Consider the following 21843-nt stretch of genomic DNA (forward strand, 5'->3'; position numbering starts at 1 on the left):
TGCATGTCCTTTTGCGTAATGTCAGTTACCGACACATTTTTGCTTGCTGATGTGTAAAAAAATGTGGTTACATAGGAAAACTTAGTATCAGAGTATACAGCAAGGTTCACTTTATTAACTCTATCAAAAGCAAACTCCCATCATTTGTTGTTTTAGAGATACACACAATGAAAGGTGTGAAAACATTGTGCCGTGTAATGTCAGTTACCGTGAAAATGCCCATAAAATGAATGCCTTTTTAATGTGTTCATACTTGAAATGTAATTTTTTCTTGCCATTAGCCTCAGGTAATAAAGTAAGCCTACAGAATTTCTTTACCCTTATCTTGGTAAACTTTTTTGTAGAGAAGGGGAAACATGGCATCCTGGGGTGGTATTCTGAAAATTGTCTTAACTTTTCTTGTCCTTGTCTAGATCTATCCGTGTTTTAGCTGTTTAAACATATGAGTGCCTGCTTTGGATGAGATTGTCATATAGGCCGCAGATATAGAATTAACTTTTAATTTGATAGTCTGCAAGGAAATACTTTTGCTGACAAGTGACATGGGCATAGATAGCCCTGGGAAATTTCCTTGAGGCTGTTGCGAATATTATTCCCCATAGGCAGCACCCCCAGGTATTCTGGAAAATGTGTAAAAATTGAAAAATATAACCAAAGTGACCTTCATTTTGTAGTGATACTCCTTTTGTCCATTTAGAAGTGAAAACCTTTTTTTTTTTTTTTTGCTTTTCAAATTTACATCAGCACCCCCAGTAAAAAAATCATTCCCATGGCCCTGGACATGGTGAGTGATTTTAAATGAAAGTGAAATTGCTTTACTCTGAAAACATTAAAAATAAATTTAAATAATACACATGTATTAATTATGTAGAAAAAGCCGAGTAAAAGCTATCAAAATGAAATATATTTTTTTTAAATGTTGAAACACTTGTTGCTTATACATGTATGTATGGAAGTAGCCAAATCTTAGTATATGGAAATGTACAGTAATTGCTTTTCATTAAAGTAATCAGTGCCAGTTGTTGAAATGGGAAAAACATACTTAGCACGTTATACTTATAGAAACAATCTTGATTTAGGTAGCAAGGCAAGACAACTCTTAATCCAGCCCTTGTTTCTAATCTGGGTGTTGCCTATTTGGAAAGTCAATGAGGGACGAAGATGTTCTGAATTAAGCCATCCTTGTTTAATTGTCTGTTGTCCTTCTAGCCACTGTACTTAAGGTTGTTAATTGTAAAATGTTTAATGACCAGTATTCTCAAACCATTATAAAGTTAATGCAAGGTTCCAAGTCAACCATGATTTTATGGTGTTGCTGTTGCAGACCTATGCACTGAGTTCAAATTATTTTAATCCTGTAGTGATAATAGTGAAAATTATTTTTTCAGTGAGATGAGAAATGGATTGAATTTACTGAGATTAATTTTGTCATGATTATCAATATTAAGATGAAACCTAGTGAATTCCATAAAAGTAGATACTAAAATTCACTTTTACCATAGACTAATAGACGTAATCCTGGGTTAACTACATAACTCCTTATCCTCTTAGAATTCTTATATCAGAGACCACTCGTCAAACATTTAGCCCGAAGTGTATGCGTTTCCTTTCAATTCTTTATCGATACTAGAATTCATTATGGATTTGAAATATTTGATATGAGATCAAGTTATCTTTGTTAGATGTTGACCTACATGTATATCAGTGAACATGCTTTTTGGGGTACATAGAAAGGAGAAGGGGGTTTATGTTTGGATGGGTACAGTCAGATGAACTACAAATGCATTTAAAAACAATTTGAGCACACTTGCCAAATTTCCTACATTGAATTACATATAACAAACAAATTATCTTCTTTTACAGTTTATATTGGACCCTTTAGGAATTTCAGAGACTCTTTTAAAAAAAATTTCAGGGCGCTTGGGACTTGAGGCAAATCAACCCTAAATCCCCCAATTTAATTTCCCCTGCATTGATGTTATTAATGATGCTTTGAATATATGATATCCTGTGCACAGAGATGGACTGAAACTGAATTTATTTGCTTGGCCTCTTTCACAAAGCTCATACGTAATTATGAGGCTGTTCTCACTACGTTCCTAAAACTAGTTTAGTGGAAACTAGTTTAACGCATAGTGAGAACGTCGAAGCGGTCTTGGAAGCGATCTGGCAAACCAGTTTGGAAAACCACCTCACGATGTAGTTTTCAAGATCGCTTTGCCTCGTTAAACTGGTTTTAGCGTGAGGACACAACCGTTCTTCGGGAACATTTTGAGCGCGCTACTCCACACGACAGGTGTAGAATGCCTATGCTGCGGTTTCGAATTTTGCGCGAAACATGTCACCCCTATGAGAGCGTTTCCATAGCAACAAGAGCGCTTTACGTGAAGTGATTTTGAAAACCACTTTCGTGTGATCAAGTGGGAACGCTAGCAAAGTGATCTTCCAAACTGGTTTCCTGAATCGGTTTCCAGTAAACTAGTTTTAGAAAGCGTAATGAGAACGGCCTCTATGTTCTAGTTGTGAAAGCAACAGATTCATCCCCTTTTAAATCTCATTCTCAATTCAATAGCAGAAAGTTAACTTTAAGGGATTCAACGGCGTGTATATGAATCAGTGAACTTGCTTTTGGTATTACATCTGACACTTTTAGAAAGTGTAAAGGTATATATGACTGGTCTCTGTAAGTACCATCCCATAGTATTATGGTACGTGTTTATACTTTGAAGATGGAACAGGCATGTTGAAATGCGCATGGTTATTCCATACTTTTAGAAAATACAATCCAAGGAAAAATTAGAGTATAAGTATATTCGCACACATTTTTTTTTGGGGGGGGGGCGGGGTGGGGGGCTTGTGTATCAAAAGAGGACCAGCTTTGATTATCTGCAAAATTCTCCCAAAATGCACTGTGCCATTAGAGAGATATCCAGGAGAGCGTTCCATCAATATTTGTTGTCTGGCAGACAACTTTCCTTGCTTTGATTGGCTTAGAATCATTAGTCCTATGGTAACTGTTGGATGATAAGTTACAGTACGGTACTTGTCAGAAATCATGAAATGCTCCCTAGATCTCAAATGCTCCTTTTTATGAGTTTACTGAAAATCAATGTTCTTTTTTCACGTCTCCTAGAAAATGAGATACGATGTACATGTAACTGCTTTTGAACTACAAAACCATAAATCCATGATAAAACCATACATTGACTAGGTCTAACATTACCAAACCTATAGGCCCGTATTCTGATTTTGGGCTTAATTTCAACTCTGGTTTAAAAATGTGGTTAACTATGGATAGCCAATTGTGACATAAATAGAAGTTCAATGTATCAATCAGCTAATTTGAATCTGAAATTCTTCCTAACCCTCTGGGAAATATTAATAAGATAATTGTCGTCACTATTAAAGAATTAGGGAAGATCATGGTTAACATAAGAAATATGCAATATGAACAAATTTTGGACAAATGGCTGCCCCGTAATTTTTGCACAAAGTTAGACCGTGGTCTAAAAGTTAAACCAGACTCAGAATACAGGCTATAGGGTACATAGGGTACACAGACACATAAACATGGTTGATCGTTCTTTCTCATCCTCTTGCTTCTCATGCTACTCTCGATATCTTTCACAGGATGTATTCATTTAAGCAAGGTGCTTAGAATTCACACTAGCCTTTCAGTGTGAAAAGAAGAAAGTGATGAGATGTCAGGTGTGTGAAAGCTGTGAACAATATACATGTTGGCGCGGGGGGGGGGGGGGGGAGGGGCTAATTTACCCCTCTCTGTGTTAAGATAGCCATACTCGCAAAGATGTTCGCAGCATAGTTTAGTTTGAAAAGAAAGTAAGTGAGTGAAGCTTATATTTCAATTTGAGAAGAAAACTCCCATGTAGATTTAATATGGAGGAGGTGACTGTATGAACCTGTTAAAGAAATGAGTCCCTTGGTGAGCTACTCCACCCCCCCCCCCCAAAAAAAAATGGTGAAATTGCCATTTCATGATATTTTAAATGCACATGAATGAAGGAGATTTTATAAAAAGTACACTCTATGTACATGTGTGTGTGTGGGGGAGGGGGGCATTGGTGCATTTGGCAATATGCTCTCAAAGCGTACCCCCTCCCCAAAAAGCTACATCACTGTCAGTGTGAGTTGCAATAGTTCCCAATGGTTTTATAGTGAGTTATTATTTCTGAAATTAAATTTAGTGTGAATGCAAAGTAGTAATTGGGAGAAAGGGGGGGGGGGGGTAAGGTATCATGCTCATTATTTGTTTTTGCATTTTGTGCATGAACTTGAAACATGCACTTTTTCCAATAAGGATAAAGACCTGGCAACCTGCTATGACTGTGCAATTTGTCCTACTCTCAGTCTGAGGACAGTCTGTATAATGAATTAAAAAACTCTTTCTATGCCTCATATAGGCCTACTTGCCAGATGTGAAAAGTAATGTATTTTGTTAAAACCATTTAAAATGATTATTTGCAACAAGAGACAGGGGTTGACCACTTTTCCTGTTAGACCAACTATTGCCTCCTTTGGGTCATAAAGGCAATAACTCATATCCCCCTACAAGAGAGACCACGCCCTTCTGATTCTAGCTGATGATGTAGCAAAACATGCTTTTAAGTGATTTTTGAAATCCAATATCCCTTTTAGAAATGCAATATCGCTTTGACCTTCATTAGAATAATAGGAGTAACACTCCTGCCTGGAGTAAACCCTGAATCAAAATATAAACATGCATGATGTATCATGTATGGCAATGGATTTGCAAAGAGTACAATATTGAATCCTAATTATTTTTCCAGCTGTTTAATATTGATATATGAAAATATGGATATTGTTTGGCTTTTACCTGACATGTGGGATTTCCCTGCTGTTACTGGTCAAATATGGGAAAATTTTTAGGTTTTTACTTTTATGTGTGACACTATGACTATACTATGAAGATAATTTGTGCATTATTTTGGTACTGCTTTCATTGTTATAAGGCTGTATGTATGTTTAACTCTTTGCACGCTGAATTCATTATTTTGGGATAATAACAGTTGTTTCCATGTTATTTTCTTTAATTCAAGATTTCCATATTGAACCATTGATACATATTATTATATAGATGTTATCCAAGAACTATTGCCTTTTATTAGCTTATCTAATTTGAAGGTAGGGGAGAAAACTAAATTATTACGATTGTACGAATGTGCAAGATTGTAACACCAGCGCGCAAAGGGTTGAATGTCACCAGTCACCCCAAAACCAAGAGCAATTTGCCAAGGAAAGTTCTCTGTTAACAGCCAAAATAATCATTTTGCCTTCAAAAAGATAATGAGAATATAGTTTTACCTGAAAGAGAAATTCTTTGTTCTGTCAAAATTTAAAGATTTAAAAGTTAGATAATAGATGAGATGACACCAGTTATTTTTTAAACCATTTTTCCAGAATCCGTGGAAGTTTCACACAGATTGCATAGTTTGAACATCTTATGTTTGATCGAACCCCAAACTCCAAACCCCATTTTCTCCTTATTTTTGAGGCTCTCACTATTACATTTAACCACGTGCAGGTTATTGTTGATCGTTTTTTTCTTCAATTCTTTCAATCTTAGGATGTGTTTTTACAATCTAATTAAAAATCTCGACATTCATTTTTGGCGACTTATTGTTTTGGGGTGGCAGGACACATATACAGCATACCCCCTCTCTAAGTTTTGTATCGCTTGTTTCCCTACTACTCTTACTCATTTTTTGTCACCAAGTTTCAGAAGTTGAGCTTATTTTTAAACAGCCTGTCGGATGTAGCACTTTTCTGAACCTGCCCACCCCCATGATAGAACTTGAGGTTGAAATCACCAGGAATTACAAATCATCATTCTCTTGACATTCTGACTTTGACAACAGCTGCAGATGAGCATGAATTTAACAGATTTAAAAGTGGACCAGTGATTTAATCCTCAAGTTGTTTTGAATAAAATTAGAGCAAGAAAGCAGACAAGTTTAGAACTTAAATATATTCAATTGAAGTTATGGCATTTGAAAATTAAATGAGGAAGCTAATGATAGAGTAGAATGAACATCTTCAGAATTATTGAAGCTGATGATGTTACACAAACACTTGTTTTTGTTTAATGAAATTTCAAATTATTCAGGTCAAGAAAAGATGTCATTAAGTTCAGTAATTGGAATTGATGAGAGTGGAAAGCTTCTTTATTATCAAATATATCACAAATTCTAAATAATTAATGGTAAATATATAACATCATTGCCTCCCTCATTTCCAGGTTTGATCAAATGATAATAATAATCTTTCTTTTGTGCATTGGAACAATGTTTCGAAGTGCTTAACAGATTATAAATGGGCAGTGTCACACTGCCCATATTGGCAGGCTCCCATAAAACAAAGCTCTACTGAGTACAGTTATGTTGACAATGTGATGTCATACTCATACAAAAATGTTTACCAGTATTCAGCAAGATAGTAACTAGCTACTGAAAAGAAAATATCTTTTATGAATAAAAAATAGTCAAAGACAGCATAATGATAGTTCCAGAGTATTACAGGTTTTAGAGTCTGAAAAAAATTATACTTTTATTTACAATTACAAACAACAAAAGCTTTGAAAATACAAAAATTGACAGTCACACTACAGTGAAATGCATTTAAATGATATACTGCCATACATGTACACCACATTTAATTGATGAATAGATTTTCCAAATTAATACTTGCTTGCCAAATCATAGAATATTGATAAAATGTGATGAGATGATTTTAATTGAGCTGCAAGTGGTAAATAGGAAATACTATTTTGGATTCATAAATCTGTATTCCTAATAATAGGCTTGTGGTTTTAAAATGTTAGACTAATTGAAACCAGAAGGAATGATGATTTGTCATTTCATATTAAAGAGAGGTATCACAAATAGAGATACAACTCTATGTCCATTGCAAACCACAACAGATACAGAATCACCCTATAATATACAAGGTGAACATGGCTAGTTTGAAAGGCCAGAAATGTAAAAACATCCCTTTTTAAACTTTGTTAAAGGAAATTTTAAAGAGCCCAAATCCAGTGTTAGAATGTTATTTTGGGTTGAACAAAAGGAGATATTAAAATGTACCCATAAATCCCCCCGTCATCTTGTCTATGTACAAATTGGAATGTAAAAAGGAATAATCATCAGAAAAAAATTAGGTCTGAGTTGAAATTTGAATATTTTATGAAAAATGAGCTCTGTAGATATAATGAAATACATGTATGTCAAAGTACAAATGGAAAGTGGCATATCAGAATTAACATTAATGGATAACATGAGGGCAGCATAATGATTAAACAAAATCTTTGAAATATCACATCTTTTGAAATTGGTTTTCTCAAATTTACACATTTTATATCGTTTACATCATTTCAACACATTTGAAAAATATTTAACAAATATTTTCTTAAGCACTTAGATATAATAATATAATAAAACAGTTCTTGTATATCGCATATTACGTCTCTATGCGCTTCCAAAGGACTTGGATATTTCTACCCTGGCTTTGTTTTAGCTGGGGGCAGTAATTACTTTCAGTGCACATATACTTGATGAAATTACATGTAACTCCTTCCAGTTACCCATTTAACTCACATGGGTTGAGTGCAGCAGAACGTGGATAAATTTCTTGCTGAAGGAAACTACCCCATGGCTGGGATTTGAACCCACTACCCTCTGTTTCAAAGTCAGAAGACAAATCCACTGGACCACAATGCTCCACAAGTGATATGTGAGAGAATGACCAGAGTAAAACTTTGTGATTGACAAGTTTTGATAAAATATACAACAGTTGTCATTATCTTCCTTTAATATTATTGGAATGATTTTGTTGCAATAAGCAATGAAAAAATTCAACTAGAAATGTCATTATCCTAAGAGTTACCTCACTTCTTCTGTACCTCTAATGGTGAATTTAATGAAGTTATGAAATCATTTTATAACCTTGGGCTTGTCACGGAGAATCATACAAGGGGAACTGAAGATGACTCATTACCTTGATAGGAAAGCAATTCCTATAATAGCCAGTGGATAACTTACATGTTCATCATATGCCATGAAAAATCATTAAAGGATATGAATCAATGAGGGTTCTGATAAATAAGGCTATATAAATGCTGAATAGTATGCACATATGACGATTATGATTTTGCTTGAAAATTTATCTTTTCAGGGGCTATCTGAAGACGAACCTGTATGATAATCGTGCTTTTTGACAGACAACCATTGAAGGCTATCCTTGTATAGTTTGCACTTGCTTCATATATGTATTTTTTTCCCTTTTTGTAATTTGCTCTGAATCGCCTTGAGCATCTAATTAAGATGGAAAGTGTGCTATAGAAATCCTATGTACTATTATTAACTATTTTTTTAACAACATTTTTCCACCAATGTTTTTTCTGAAGTTAACAGTTAGGATGTCCATTCATGTACTGAAGGAAGTGATGAACGTTCATAGAAGTAAATTAATTCATTAAAGTGTGACTGTCATTGTCAACTGGATAACATTGTCTTCATATGTGTTTACTTAATAATAATAATAATAATGATAATAGACAGTTCTTGTATAGCGCATAACACATGAATAACGTCTCTATGCGCTTCCAAAGGACTTGGATGTTACCACCCCGGCTGTAGCTCAAGCAGCCTTCCAGCGCTCAGTGCATTTGAAGGGATAAATTCCTGCCAGGTACCCATTCACCTCACCTGGGTTGACTCTTATCCCATGATGGTCACTGCATACATTCGTAATTCCGAAGCTTCGTTATTCAGAAGGTACGGATATTCCGAAGGTTTGTTATTCCGAAGGTTCGTATTTCCGACGGTTCGTTAGTCCGAAAACGAAGTGAGGTTTGTAATTCCGAAGGTTCGTTAGTCCGAAAATGAAGTGAGGTTCGTAATTCCGAAGGTTCGTTAATCCGAAAACGAAATGAGGTTCGTAATTCCGAAGGTTCGTTAGTCCAAAAACGAAATGATTAATGAACCTTATTTCGTTTTCGGACTAACGAACCTTCGGATCAACGAACCTTATTTCGTTTTCGGATTAACGAACCTTCGGAACAATGAACCTTATTTCGTTTTTGGATTAACGAACCTTCGGAACAATGAACCTTATTTCGTTTTCGGATTAACGAACCTTCGGAACATCGAAGCTTATTTCGTTTTCGGATTATCGAACCTTCGGAATAACGCCACAAATGTTCGGATTAACGAACCCTTTTACCTCTTTGGATTAACGAACATCGAGGTATAGGCAATTTACGTGTTTCGGAATTACGAACCTTCGGAATAAAGAACCTTCGGAATTATGAAGTGTAACCAATGGTCACTGTCAATTAGGTCATGGGTTGGAACAAGTAGTCTGTGATTGATACACAAATTGTATGTGAAGATTGAATATAATAAATCAATTAAACGCTGGTAAATGTGCAGTTCTGGTTTACTATTGGTTATCTTTAATATTTCCATGCATTTTATTTGGGGAAATGTAGGAATGTTTAAAGTTAGAGGCTTAATTGTGATTGATTTTTTTTTCTTCAAATCTGAGATCCCATATTTTTTTCTAAGTTTCATCCTAATATTCAAGAGATACATTGTATATAACATGGAGAGATTGTGTATCTCTATGTGCATGCAAAAGTTCCAAATCTATAATAACACATTTTATATCATGAATATTGTCTGGTCTCAATTTGCTGCTCTAGATCTAAAGCATATTGATTTTAAGGCATATTCTGATAAAGGAGATCAGCCAACAATAAACCAAGACCAGGAAAACCGTCCCTTTGTATTAAAATGATCAGAAACTTAGTCACTTTTGTCAAAATACTTGTACTCATTAAGATGCACATGACCAGAAGGCGGTGACTATCATTTCATCATATCTTGTACATTTAGGTCCAGAGGATGATTGGCCGCATGCTTGAAGTCATGACTCATGAATATTGCAAAAATATGAGCTTTAGAACTTGACTGATTATAAATTTCAAATATGATGAAATCTTTGTAAGCTAGACCACTGATGGAGACATGAAAAATGATCTTTATAACATGAACAGTTTATTTTTTGTCTATATTTTGAGATATCCACCAGGATAAAAAGGGTCAAGTAATCCAATGTTAAGAATAAGAGACTACACTGTACATGTTAGAAATCACATTAATGATGATAATACAACATATTATTACAAGCCTTCAACAATTATGTACAAGAAAATGTCCATTATGGATATTATATTAAATAGCTTCACATTCAAGAAAAAGAAATTTGAAAGACCAAGTAAAGTACAGAAAATGCTAGTAAATATGATTACATATTTACTAATACGTCATCAAGATTCACGTATTATTTTCAGGTTCATAGTCTTATAAATTATGACTGATTTTTTTTATTGCCAGGAAATTTCTTGTCAGTACGATGGTTTCCTAGGTGGCGGGTTGGGTGGCTTCATTGCCTTTTTTGATCTGTCAATCACAGCATGGGGCAATGTTGCTGTGGTTGTCGGCACATGGTAGTGCTGTGTGTCTCTCAATTCCTGGCTGATCAGGGATGGGAATCCTAGCTGTTCCCTGGTGGCATAGGGATTCCCATTGGCCAGGGGTTTGTAGGGATGATGGTTGATGTGTTGCTGATGATTGCTGTAGTGTTGCTGCTGGTATTGATCACCGTTTGCTGCTGCATGGTGGTTGATATTCGATGAGATCTTACATGCATTCAGAGCTGGCATACTGGTGCTGAGGTTGTTTGGCATTTCAATTTTCACTCTGACATTCGCCTCCATCGGTTGGTTGTTCTCATCTTGGAAGGATGTTGTCCCACCAAGGAACTGTCCTTTCTTTGCCATGTATGCCTCAATGTTCTCGTATTCGCAGTCCTTGCTGAATCGGTAGGTGAAGGAGTCTGAGAAACGCCTTGAGGATCTGCTGTTCCTGTTTGAAGGCTTGCCATTTGATCTCAAAGTAACCGCTTTATGGTGCTCTACTGAAGGTGCGATTTGATGGTTTAGTCTGAATTGATGCTTGGAGGATGTCTTGCGCTTCGTCATACAGAGTGCAAATATAACTGCAAGAAGAAACAGAATAATCACTCCAAGGGCAGGTCCAATCAAGATACTAATATTCTTCAGAGCCGGATTACCAGATTTTGATGGTCTCTGCGCTTCATCTGTTACCACTGGTGGCAGTACAACATCTGGCTTCTTGCCAATCTCGCCTTTTGCAATAGCATTTACGATAGGTGTTGTGATCATTTTATGCAAGAAGGCTATTGTGGCAGTTGCATTGGCTTTGACATTCCATTCTGTAGTGACCTGACACACAATATTTAACATTTCGCCCCAATTACCTCTAATACTCTTCAGGATGATAGTTCTTCCATTCCTCATGAATTGGATACCGGCAACCTCAAGTTCTACTGGAATATCCCATGTGTAATCAATGGCAACTGCAATGTCTTCATGGCTACATGTAAAGTTCACATTGCTTCCATTTGGAACATCTGTGATAGGTGGTGTTATGGTGGCCTTTGTTGAGGTAGCTCTTGGGATCAGTTTACATCTGTTAGGAAATTGCTGAAGCATTGAACTATTCACAGCGCAGTAAACTGTGTCCTGGTTGCCTGATCCTGTTGTCGAGGATTCCGACAAGAGGGTTGTTTTATTCTGGAGGAAGAAGGCATGGAGGACTTGTCGGTTTGCTGTCCAACTGTGGTAAACAGTCTCATTGGTTGCAACATTAGAACTGGCACTTCTCCAGAAGGAATCTGTTGATTTCGGGCACTTGAGGGCTCTGTTTCCTTGAGGACTAAGAATGATGTTTGATTGGGTAAACATAGTGCAGGGTTTGTACCCATCTGTTGGAGGAGTCAGGACGGTCAAACTGGCACTGTCTGAAGCATCCTGTGGACCATTCCTGGACTGCCTTAAGAGGCACTGGTAAAGGCCACCATCCGCTTCTGAAACATTTCTAATCACAAGTGAGTACACTCCCCTGTATTTATCGAGGAGTACACTGTAGCGATCGCTGTCAAGATCTGGAGCAGTGATCATCAGGTTCTTGCTGACCACAACATTCCTGTCCACTCTGTACCACCAGAACTTGTGCTCTCCAGGGTTTGTTACATTACGCCCATTCACAAAGCAGTTCAGCATTACAAGATTTCCTCTCAGGGCAATAATTTCACCGGGTTTCATACGCCACATCAATTTCCCATATGCACTATCACAGAAGCATAGAAGAACAAGAAACACAAAAAGAGCTGTAACTTGCTTCATCTTGAAGTTCATGGTCCAAAGTGTAATTTTTAAATTGAAAACAATGTCATCAATTCATTGATTTTGATAGCAAAATGATTAATTGAATAAGAGAAGTTGATGCACAAGTGTTCGTGAAGTTCTGTATGAACCTAGGAAATCAACACATATAAGATAAGTTCCAAAACAGTCATTCGCGGTTAATTTAATTAGAAATTATCCTTTCAAGATTGGCAATGTTCATCAACACATACAGGTGATCCAAGGTTCAAATATCCCATTTGAATTAAAGCACCAGATCAAGCTCAGTGATATCTTCTGTGACGATTAGAAGCTCTCGGAGTGTTTACACAAATCTGTTATCGTCAGCTGAGTCCCAGTTGCATTTCCTGATGCCGTGTAGACCCCCTTGCGACAAGTTCAGACTGACGAGAAGAGCAGACGTTTCTCTATTGGAAGCGTGTCCCACTCACTTGAAGCTCTTCCTGTGCTTCTGCTCCAGTCTATAACTTGTCAAAGAGGAGGGTTTGAGCTGAGCTCACTTATTCGTCAGTGGAGATGGAAAGTGGGCGGGCTTATACTTTCAGGGGGAGGTGCCTGTGTATATCATCAACAAACTGAGTAAGAAGTAGGCCAACTGACAGTTTTCAATGGCCAGTAATAAATTGATGGTCATTATGAGTGATAATACATCAATTGGGCAAAAGTAGTTATCTTTTATTTTTTTTTAATTTCTCTTTCAGTTAAGGAGGCAGTTGTGAGGTGTAATGTGGAGCTGTGCCCTTTATTGTCTGTTTACATTTATTTGAGGACATATCAAGGGAATAAGTTTTGAAGTTTAACATTTTAATCACTCTCATTATTTCATTTGTCAGTCTTGAAAGAAATACTCTCAAGAAAAGATGACTACTTTAAACTATACAATACTTGTGAGGCACTAATAATGATTATTTCTAAGCAATAAGAGCATTGTCAAGTTTGTGTAGCAGAGTACTCCAAATGTCAATCGGCATAGAATATTGGAAATTGAGCTATACTTTTCTAAATCCCCACTTCTTTATTAATGTCAAAAGATCATTGCTTACAATTTTTTAAATTATTATCACTCTTGTTATCATATTATTATTTTATTATATATATATAATAAACTCTCTCCATACACTTGATCTCGAATATAATTATGAAGGAGACCCGTACACGTACATCGCCAAGATTGATCACACTTATATATATACATATATATAAATTTTTTTTTTTTGGGGGGGCTCTTGGCCACCATATTTATTTTTGGTAGATTATACTAAATATATATCAAAAGTGCAAATATGTCCTGAATGATGAAGCATCCTTTTACTTCCTCTGAAACCAAACAAGCAATGGAAGGGGGGCCCTTCTGTGCTTGGAGACCAACTGATCGAGAGTTTACTGGTGTGTCAGTGTGTCACGTTACAACTGAAGTGCAATGAACAATGCTATCGTGATTAGAAGAGGAAGCTTCCAATTAGGAATGATTGCTGATCACCCCAGCTCTTTGCTTAAGTTTACAGTTGCTTTTATTGGTTGTGGACTCCTTCGCCTGAAGGTGTTGAGTTATTGCCATGGACGAAAAGACAAGGAAACCTTCTACAAAGACAATTAGGAACAATTTTCTCACCAATTGGTTGCAGACCAACTTGTTAAGTGGTTAATTCCCCAAAACAATCGGCCAATGGCGTATAAGCTGTAATCAAATTAGAAGTGTCAAAGACTCCTTGTGTTCAGGACATTCAATACTCTTGGTTCTTTTGCATTAATTATATAATTCCTTAAACCAAGTGATTTATAACCAGTGTCAAACACCTAGCTTTGCTTTGAATGAATCCATCAAAATTATCTCTTTCTTAACATTGGCATTTTCTCAGTAACAGTAATGAGTTGATTATTTTTGTCTTTATTTGCATGTTATATCTGGATCCATTTCAAATAATAGTCAAAGCTAAATTTTGTGTTTAAATCAGTACACATAGAAAGGCACATTTTTTATCCTCCATACAGCAATTAATAATGATAATAGGCATTTATATTGCTCTATCTAAAAATAATCTATTCCGAGGCGCATTGTTAATTATTATTACCCCAGCTTTAGACCACATCCTTCTGATTGTAAGACGAGCGTCGTTACCACTAGACCATGATGTCCCCAATTGAAATTTAAAAGAAAACATAAAACAGCAGTACATTAAGGGTGCGTTTATCCGCCACTTTTTTACCCTAGAATCATGATTTGAATCATGATTCAAATCACGATTCTGCAGAATCACGATTGCGTTTAGTCGAAATTGAATATAATCATGATTAGAATCACAAACATGAAACACGAAAAAAGGGGCGTTTGGAAAGACGTTTCTGCAGAATCACGTACGAAATGTTCGAATAAACGATATCGTGATTACAATCATGATTATATGACCTCACTGTTGTGTCGGGCTACTTTCGGTTTGACTCTAGCCAAGCTCAAGGCGCTCTATATGCTCATTGTATGTACATGACTATGTACTATGAATTCATTTCTTGTCATGTTCAAGTTCTGTGTTGGTCATCGCATCGTCCACTACTTTTCATTTTTTGGTCATGTCTTCAAGTTCTAGTAAATGAATTAACTGGACAGACAATGATCTCAGTTGTTGTTGAGTATACAGTATCAATATCAAATTGGATCTACGCTGAAATTCACTTCCGAACACCATTTTGGATAAACTAATAAGATGAATAGAAGCATATGGACCCTTTATGATAGAAGTAAACAAAATGAGGTATAGACTGAATTCTGATGGAAGCAATAGAATTTTCGAGAGCCGAAACACGTGCGAAAAACTTCCTCTGTCAAACTGCGCACTAGTGATGCGCACTGGATTGGCCCGAATCTGAGGAGAAACAGCATTGGAATGAAGGTCGTCTAAACGCTGATTCTGTGATATTGTGATTCATGTTTGTGTTTTGAATCATGATTCAAATCATGATTCAAATCATGATTCTGGCTTGAGGTCGCATAAACGCAGCCTAAAAGATGTTTGAGGATGAGTTGCTTTTTTATGATTCCCTTGAAAATGTATTTTCAGGAACTTGTGCGATTCTTGCATTTTACGACTTAATAGGTGGTTTCAAACCGCCTCGATCACAAGAATCCCCGTTAAATTACGAGAACTTTTTTAGGCTGAAAAATACCCATTAATTATTCCTGCATTCACACCGCCCTGAAACATACCCTTCGGGATAAGTTCCTGAAGTTACGAGCATGCGCAGTATGGTCTGATAAGCAGCAAGGCGCGAAATTCAAAATCACTAGCCAAGCAGCAACCCATGCACGGCGCCGCACCCAATGACACGCTGGGCTAAAAGTTCCCGTAATTTGCTTTCAGACCGCCAAAATACCCACGACCTTGGAAAAATTCCCGCGAAAGTTCTCGTAATTTCGCCAAGTACCTACTATTTATCGGGTATTTTCTTTCGGGGATATTACGCGTAGTTTGCTTTCACACCGCCAAAATACCTGGTATTTTCTGATCGGGGTAAATTTCCCGATCAGAGAATACCTGGAACTGGCGAACTTCGAGGCAGTCTGAAACCACCTATTGTGTGGTAGGATGTGAAGACATAATTTGAGGCATGAGTTTGCATAAAAGTGGTTGAAAAATAGGTATGTAGGGTAAAGGATTTATGTGGCAGTACATAAGGATGAAGTTCAGCCCCAGGCTCTGTTCAGTCCATACTCCCTCACCCAAAATAATTTTAAATAGTGTTTCAAGTGCATCTTGAAAGGTGATTTTTCAGACCATGATAAATAAAAATGAGTATTAGAATGTCGAGATCACTAAATGCAATAGAGATCCTCCCATTGGCAATGCAATGAAGGTGGTTGATGTTTCATAAATAACTCTCCCCTTGATTGACAAAAATGTACAAAATTACATTTCTTTCCTTTTACTTTACAAATTACGTACCGGTAGTTTCAAGGGAGTCATTCTCCTTTAGGTGTCTGTGCGATGACAAGATGTATAATGCTCTCATTGCATTTAGGGTAAGTTTACCAAATCACACTTCATCTTGCTGTATTTGTTAATATAAAACAAATTGCAAATGTGTAAAGGTCAGCCTTCGAAAAATCCTCTAGATTGAATTACTTGAATGACCATTATATTTGGGAGATGTTTATTATCCAGGCCTGGTGTCATCATTGGATCAATTAACCTGTCATTGTTAACCTGTTTCTGGAATTGATATTCTGACAGATGAAATGCTCATAACCATATTCTCTCTGATAATTTGTAATGGAGCCAGCATTACTCATAGCAATAACAATACCATATTATCAAAGCTATAGGGAAGCATGGGCAAGATGGCATTTTGTACCAGTTGGTCATCTTTATCGCAGCCTAATGGGGTTTGATTTTGAAGTACAAAATATGGAGAAAAATGCACATAACTCCATATTGAATTATTATTGGTGAGATAAAGTTTCTCTAGCCAAAATTGATTTTCAAGCTACAAGTGCAATGTTTGTGACCAAAAAAAGAAGAAATTTAATCAATTCAGTTCATTCTTTGTGAGGAAATTTCATCTTTGTGTTATAGCTAGCCTTCCTGAAGACATAAAAATAATGTATCTTTTTTAGTCCTTGAAACGTAATCTGAAAGCCTTTGTATTAATTCCGGTTTCTCTATGCACCTTTATTATTATTATTTCCAATCATTTTATTCTGAAAAGTATATATATATAGCCCTTGACATTTGCAATTAATTTGACCATTAAGTGATAGAAAATTTAGATTTGACCCCAAACTGACGTACTCCAAAACTCCCAAAGAGTATCATGTGGAGTACAGCTGATATTTCCACTCATTTGTTAACTTCCTTCCCATCTGACGCTATGGCAGCACGGAATCGGATGAAATTCTTTCTGATGTCGGATGTGATGTACCATTACGCATGAGCTTGTCTTTAGGCGATGGATGATGTCACATGGTCCGTATTCTGAAGTCAGGTTTAACTTAGACCATGGTCTAACTCTGCTAAAATTATCTCTACTTTTTTATGATTTATGATTTATGATTTATGTAACAATTGGCTATCCATACTTTAACCACAACTTTAAACCTGATTTCAGAATACGGGCCATGTTGTTTAGTGTCTCAGTTCTGAATATATAACAAATTTGGATTTTACAATTCTTCTGAATTTTAATGACAAAATTGCTATACTTTTGGGATTGAATCAATCCAAAAGTAACTTCACTTTGAATTTCATGGATTTGAAATAAATTCTTGAGGATTGTTGATACTTTTGATTTTAATTTATTTTAAATATTTCAATTTAAAACATTTTAGATGCATAAAAATTTAAATCCAAAATTAATACAGGGTTGAAATGGTTACTACTCACAACCAACAATGATTTATATTTGAATCCTTTAAACTTAGAGTGCAAGAGAGCAAAACTTGTATGTAAAAATGTTATATTAATGTAGAAGTGAGATTGGATTTTAACAATGATGATGGTGGTAATGACTAATGATGTCCCGTCACATCACCTTGGGCCTGGAATTACCTGACCTTTTCACAACTTTGGAAATGTATATTAAAAACCTTTTGTTCTATTTGCGTAACAGCAAATTATTTTATACATAAATTGTAGATTGATGCTAATTTCCAATTCCCATCTTGTAAACCAAAGTATTGTTCTGTAGTCTGTACTGTAGTGTATGAGAATAGTTATCTTGCAAATTATATTTTTGTAGAAACTATGAGAAAATAACAGGTTATTTGACAACTGCAGTTTCATCACTTGTTTACCCCAAAAAAGGTTATTTTTCTTTCCCCCTGAAAATCTAATTTGTTCAATTTCCTTTTGAATTTTGAAAGGACACAAGATCTGGCAAAGAAATTCGCTAATTATTTGAATGTGTTATTGTATGTTTAGTAAAATGTAAAATACTTGTCAGAGAAAATGTAAAGAAAGTAACAGGTTATGGGTCAAATACAGTTTTAGCACTTGTTTACCCCCAAATCTGTTATTTTGAAGTCACTGAATTCGCAAACTAATTTACATTGTTATTAAATATCATTTAGGTTTATTTTAACCCGTTGGAGACTGAATGATTTTGCTATAACACATGTTGCCATAGACTCCAGCCTGCATATATACGGACTCAGACTCCTATTGGTTAAGGTGTATGTGTGCGTGTTTTATTCATGAAGAGGGGGGGGGGGCGTACATAATTATGAAGCCATATCTGAACAACCCTTCATATTCTAGAGGAAGAAGCAGTTGTTGCCATTGCCGTCTACAGGGAGGCCAACATGTTGTCTCATCCCTAGATACAAAAAACAATGGAATATTAATCAGAGATTTACTGCATACTAGTTACCATGGAAACATGATCTTCACAGATCTTACAAGATTAAAACAGTTGTTTTTACTGGAGGAGGGTGATTCATTTTGAGGAAAAGCTAAACAAAAAAAAAGTCCCTGAGTCGGCTGATGAAGCTGTAAAATAGGGGAGTTGAAAATGCTTGATATTGTCTTCCCTTGATATGAGTCAGTTCTTTTCAAAAGGTTTATAAATCCACTTTTGATAGAAATAAGTTGAAATACATAAATGTGTATAGTTTGGTATTGTACCTGTCTGCTACTCTTTGGCATATTGAAGAAGAATCCTACCTAACTGGAATTTTATTTTTATTTTTTTGTTATTGTGATATGACTAAATTGTCCTTCCTTTCCCTTACAACATGAAATTAACTGTACAATTGATTTTTAAATTAGTTATTATTGTCTATAACCAGTTGTAATATATCAATCACTTCTCTTTATTATTTAAGTTTTGTTTTTAAATTTCCTTTAAGTGTTTACAAGGGGTCCTTTGATGCTAATAAAAGCATTGCAAAGCTTTAGCCAATCACAGACAACGTGAAAGTTGTGTGGCAAATCATGTCATGAGCTACATGGTATACTTAGTCTGGGATAAAGTTGTGCACTTTCTTAATCGCTATATTTTCTTAATCACAGATAAGCAAAAAGTGTGGGGTTAAGAATAATAGTCTGAAAGCAAAAGAAAATATATCATGGGCTGAAGGAAAGTCGGGTTAAGAAACTAAATTGTCTGAAAATTGATCAATTGCGTAATATCAGGAAATATCATTTGTTGGCATTGTCTGCAATTTACAGTATAATTGACTTTAATGAATATATAATGATGATAGAAGTGTGTAACCTTCATAATGCAAAGTCTCTCTTTTCATGACTAATATCTTGACTTCTCTTCTGGAGCCACTGCTCAATTTTTTCATTTTTAATTATTTTTTTATTATTAAAGGTTTTAGTTTAAAGTTTTGGAATCTGTTTATTTTATGGACATGTATGTTTGTATCATAGCATATTATTTTTCAAATTTTTAATCTGTTAAAGGGGGAGTCCATGATAAAATGATTTGGATGAAAAGTTTAGAATAAAAAATATGATATGCAATAGGAATGTGCAATGAAATTTCGAACTAACATAGATAATATACAAATGAGAGAGCAGGTGATGACACAGTTTCCATAGCTTGTGACATTGTTTATGAATTGTTAAATATTTTGCTAAATTTTTGTATTTATTATAATTTGAAACAAAGTTTTATTCCTCCCTGCACATAAAATAGTTCAAACTTATTATGATTCAATCAAGAGTTTCCTTATTGTCAAATCTGAAAAAATTGAATACCCGGTATTCTGCCAATTTGCTTCATTTACACAATTATACCAACAGTTATTCCTTTGTTTATATGTCAGAGTTCAAATTTAAATACCATCAGTCAAGTTGGACATACTTCCTGTCAAATCCCTATCAATTATTTGACATTCTCCCTGTCATTATCCCTATACTCTACTTCCTGTATGAAAATAATGCTATTCCCGAAATAAGAGAATTATTCGCCTGGCCTCCATGACTGCCAATTCTGATGACATTTATGGGATTATGTTTTTCTTCTATTTTTGCAAAGTGTTAACAAAATGTTATTAGATCCACATATTTAGTTTCCTTCCACTAAACCCTCTGACTTTGTTACCGAACTGAAGGCCTATCAGTGATGAAAGAGTTAATATTTGCAAGTGGATGGCAAAAGCCATACTAGAATAGCATTCTGCAAGATTCTATTATCTAGTTTAGCGTGTTGATATAAGTGATATGCAACATTTATAGAATGCTTTATATGCCCTGGCATAAGGATAGCTGCCATTACAGCTGTGTTTTAGCAATGTAACGAATAAAGTCCTGCTGGTTACCCATTTATCTCACCTGGGTCCGGTGCGGCAAATATACATGTAGGTCATTGCCTTGCCCAAGAATGTTTACCGTATCCATTTTTTTCTGTTCATGCTGAAGGTCTGGGCCGGTATTCATTTCAGAGCACTGATACGATTGACTATTTTTTAAAACTATTATTTGTAACTAATTACTTAGCATTTAACTTGACTCTCTTTTACTCGTTTGTTCAGATTAACCTTGTAAGTATTTTATTTTATTTTATTGCTCTGCATCGTAAAGTCTTAGCCAAATAATGCTTTTTGCACATATACAGTGCATCCCACAAACAAGTAAACTTGTTTTCAGAGATAGATTTCACAATTATTGAATATGTTTTACTATGAATTTGATACTCATGGCAAGGGTAGAATCTCATCTCTAATTTGAAACCAAATCATTCATGCATGGCAGATTACAAATAATAAATATAGAGGCATATATCAGAAATGATTTGCGCAGATAGACACGTGTGAATCTGAATCCACTCTCATTTCAGGGATCAGTGAGAGAATCTTAACAAAACTAAATGCTAATGAGCCAATCGTCAAATAGGCATTACAAACCATATTACCTACCAATCATGTCCAATTTTCCTCAGCAACCTGGTTTTGACATAAAAATTCAAACTCGTCTTGCTCATTAATGCGTGAAGTGTTTGTCTCATATTAGGTCGCAAAATAAAGAGAATAATTGAATTATACGATTATGTAAATGTAACATCATAATTAATTTGCCTTTGAAGAAAAAAAAGACATGGGAATCCCGGTTTCCTTTTGACGCACTGTATATACCTGTGCACAGCAATTGGTATGGAATACTCCCCAGGGAATGGAGGTTGTGTATACATTGTGTGTGGTTATGACTCATTGAATATGATGACCGAGGTAATGATAAATCTGTATGTGCTTAGATAAGTACGATGCATGTCTTTAATAAGCACATTAAATATAATCAGATAATTATTATCTGGTTATAATCATTATGTACATGTGAAAACTGCACACTATCTTTACATAAGCCAAAATGGGACTGTCTTAAACTCTTAATACATAAATTCAAGCAAAATACTAAGCAAAAAAAGGACAATGATGATTTAAGCATTAAATTTGGCCGAGTAAATACTTCAAAGCATGGCTTAAGGGTTGACTTGAATACCGGCCCTTTGTCACCATACTCCAGGCCAGTCTATCGTCCACTCATGGCTGTGAATGACTTGCATATCTTTCACATTTT

The 21843-nt window shown here is 35.5% G+C and overlaps 2 protein-coding genes across 2 annotated transcripts in view; one reads left to right on the plus strand and one right to left on the minus strand.

The window, feature by feature from the left end:
- The window catches only part of LOC129274202 (homologous-pairing protein 2 homolog), a 64990-nt gene that overhangs the window by 26625 nt on the left and 16522 nt on the right, over positions 1-21843 (plus strand). The gene's annotated exons all lie outside the window — the stretch shown is intronic.
- On the minus strand, positions 6569-12777 carry LOC129274655 (uncharacterized). The gene has a single exon (XM_064108784.1). It carries the CDS (start codon positions 12317-12319, stop codon positions 10445-10447), a length of 1875 nt encoding a protein of 624 aa, XP_063964854.1. The 5' UTR covers positions 12320-12777; the 3' UTR covers positions 6569-10444.

This window comes from Lytechinus pictus, chromosome 13, assembly GCF_037042905.1.
Source record: "Lytechinus pictus isolate F3 Inbred chromosome 13, Lp3.0, whole genome shotgun sequence".
In the NCBI taxonomy this organism is placed as follows: Eukaryota; Metazoa; Echinodermata; class Echinoidea; order Temnopleuroida; family Toxopneustidae; genus Lytechinus; species Lytechinus pictus.

What these genes read in the sequence shown, in the direction of transcription:
- LOC129274655 (XM_064108784.1), bottom strand. Translation starts at nt 12,319, where the DNA reads ATGAACTTCAAGATGAAGCAAGTTACAGCTCTTTTTGTGTTTCTTGTT.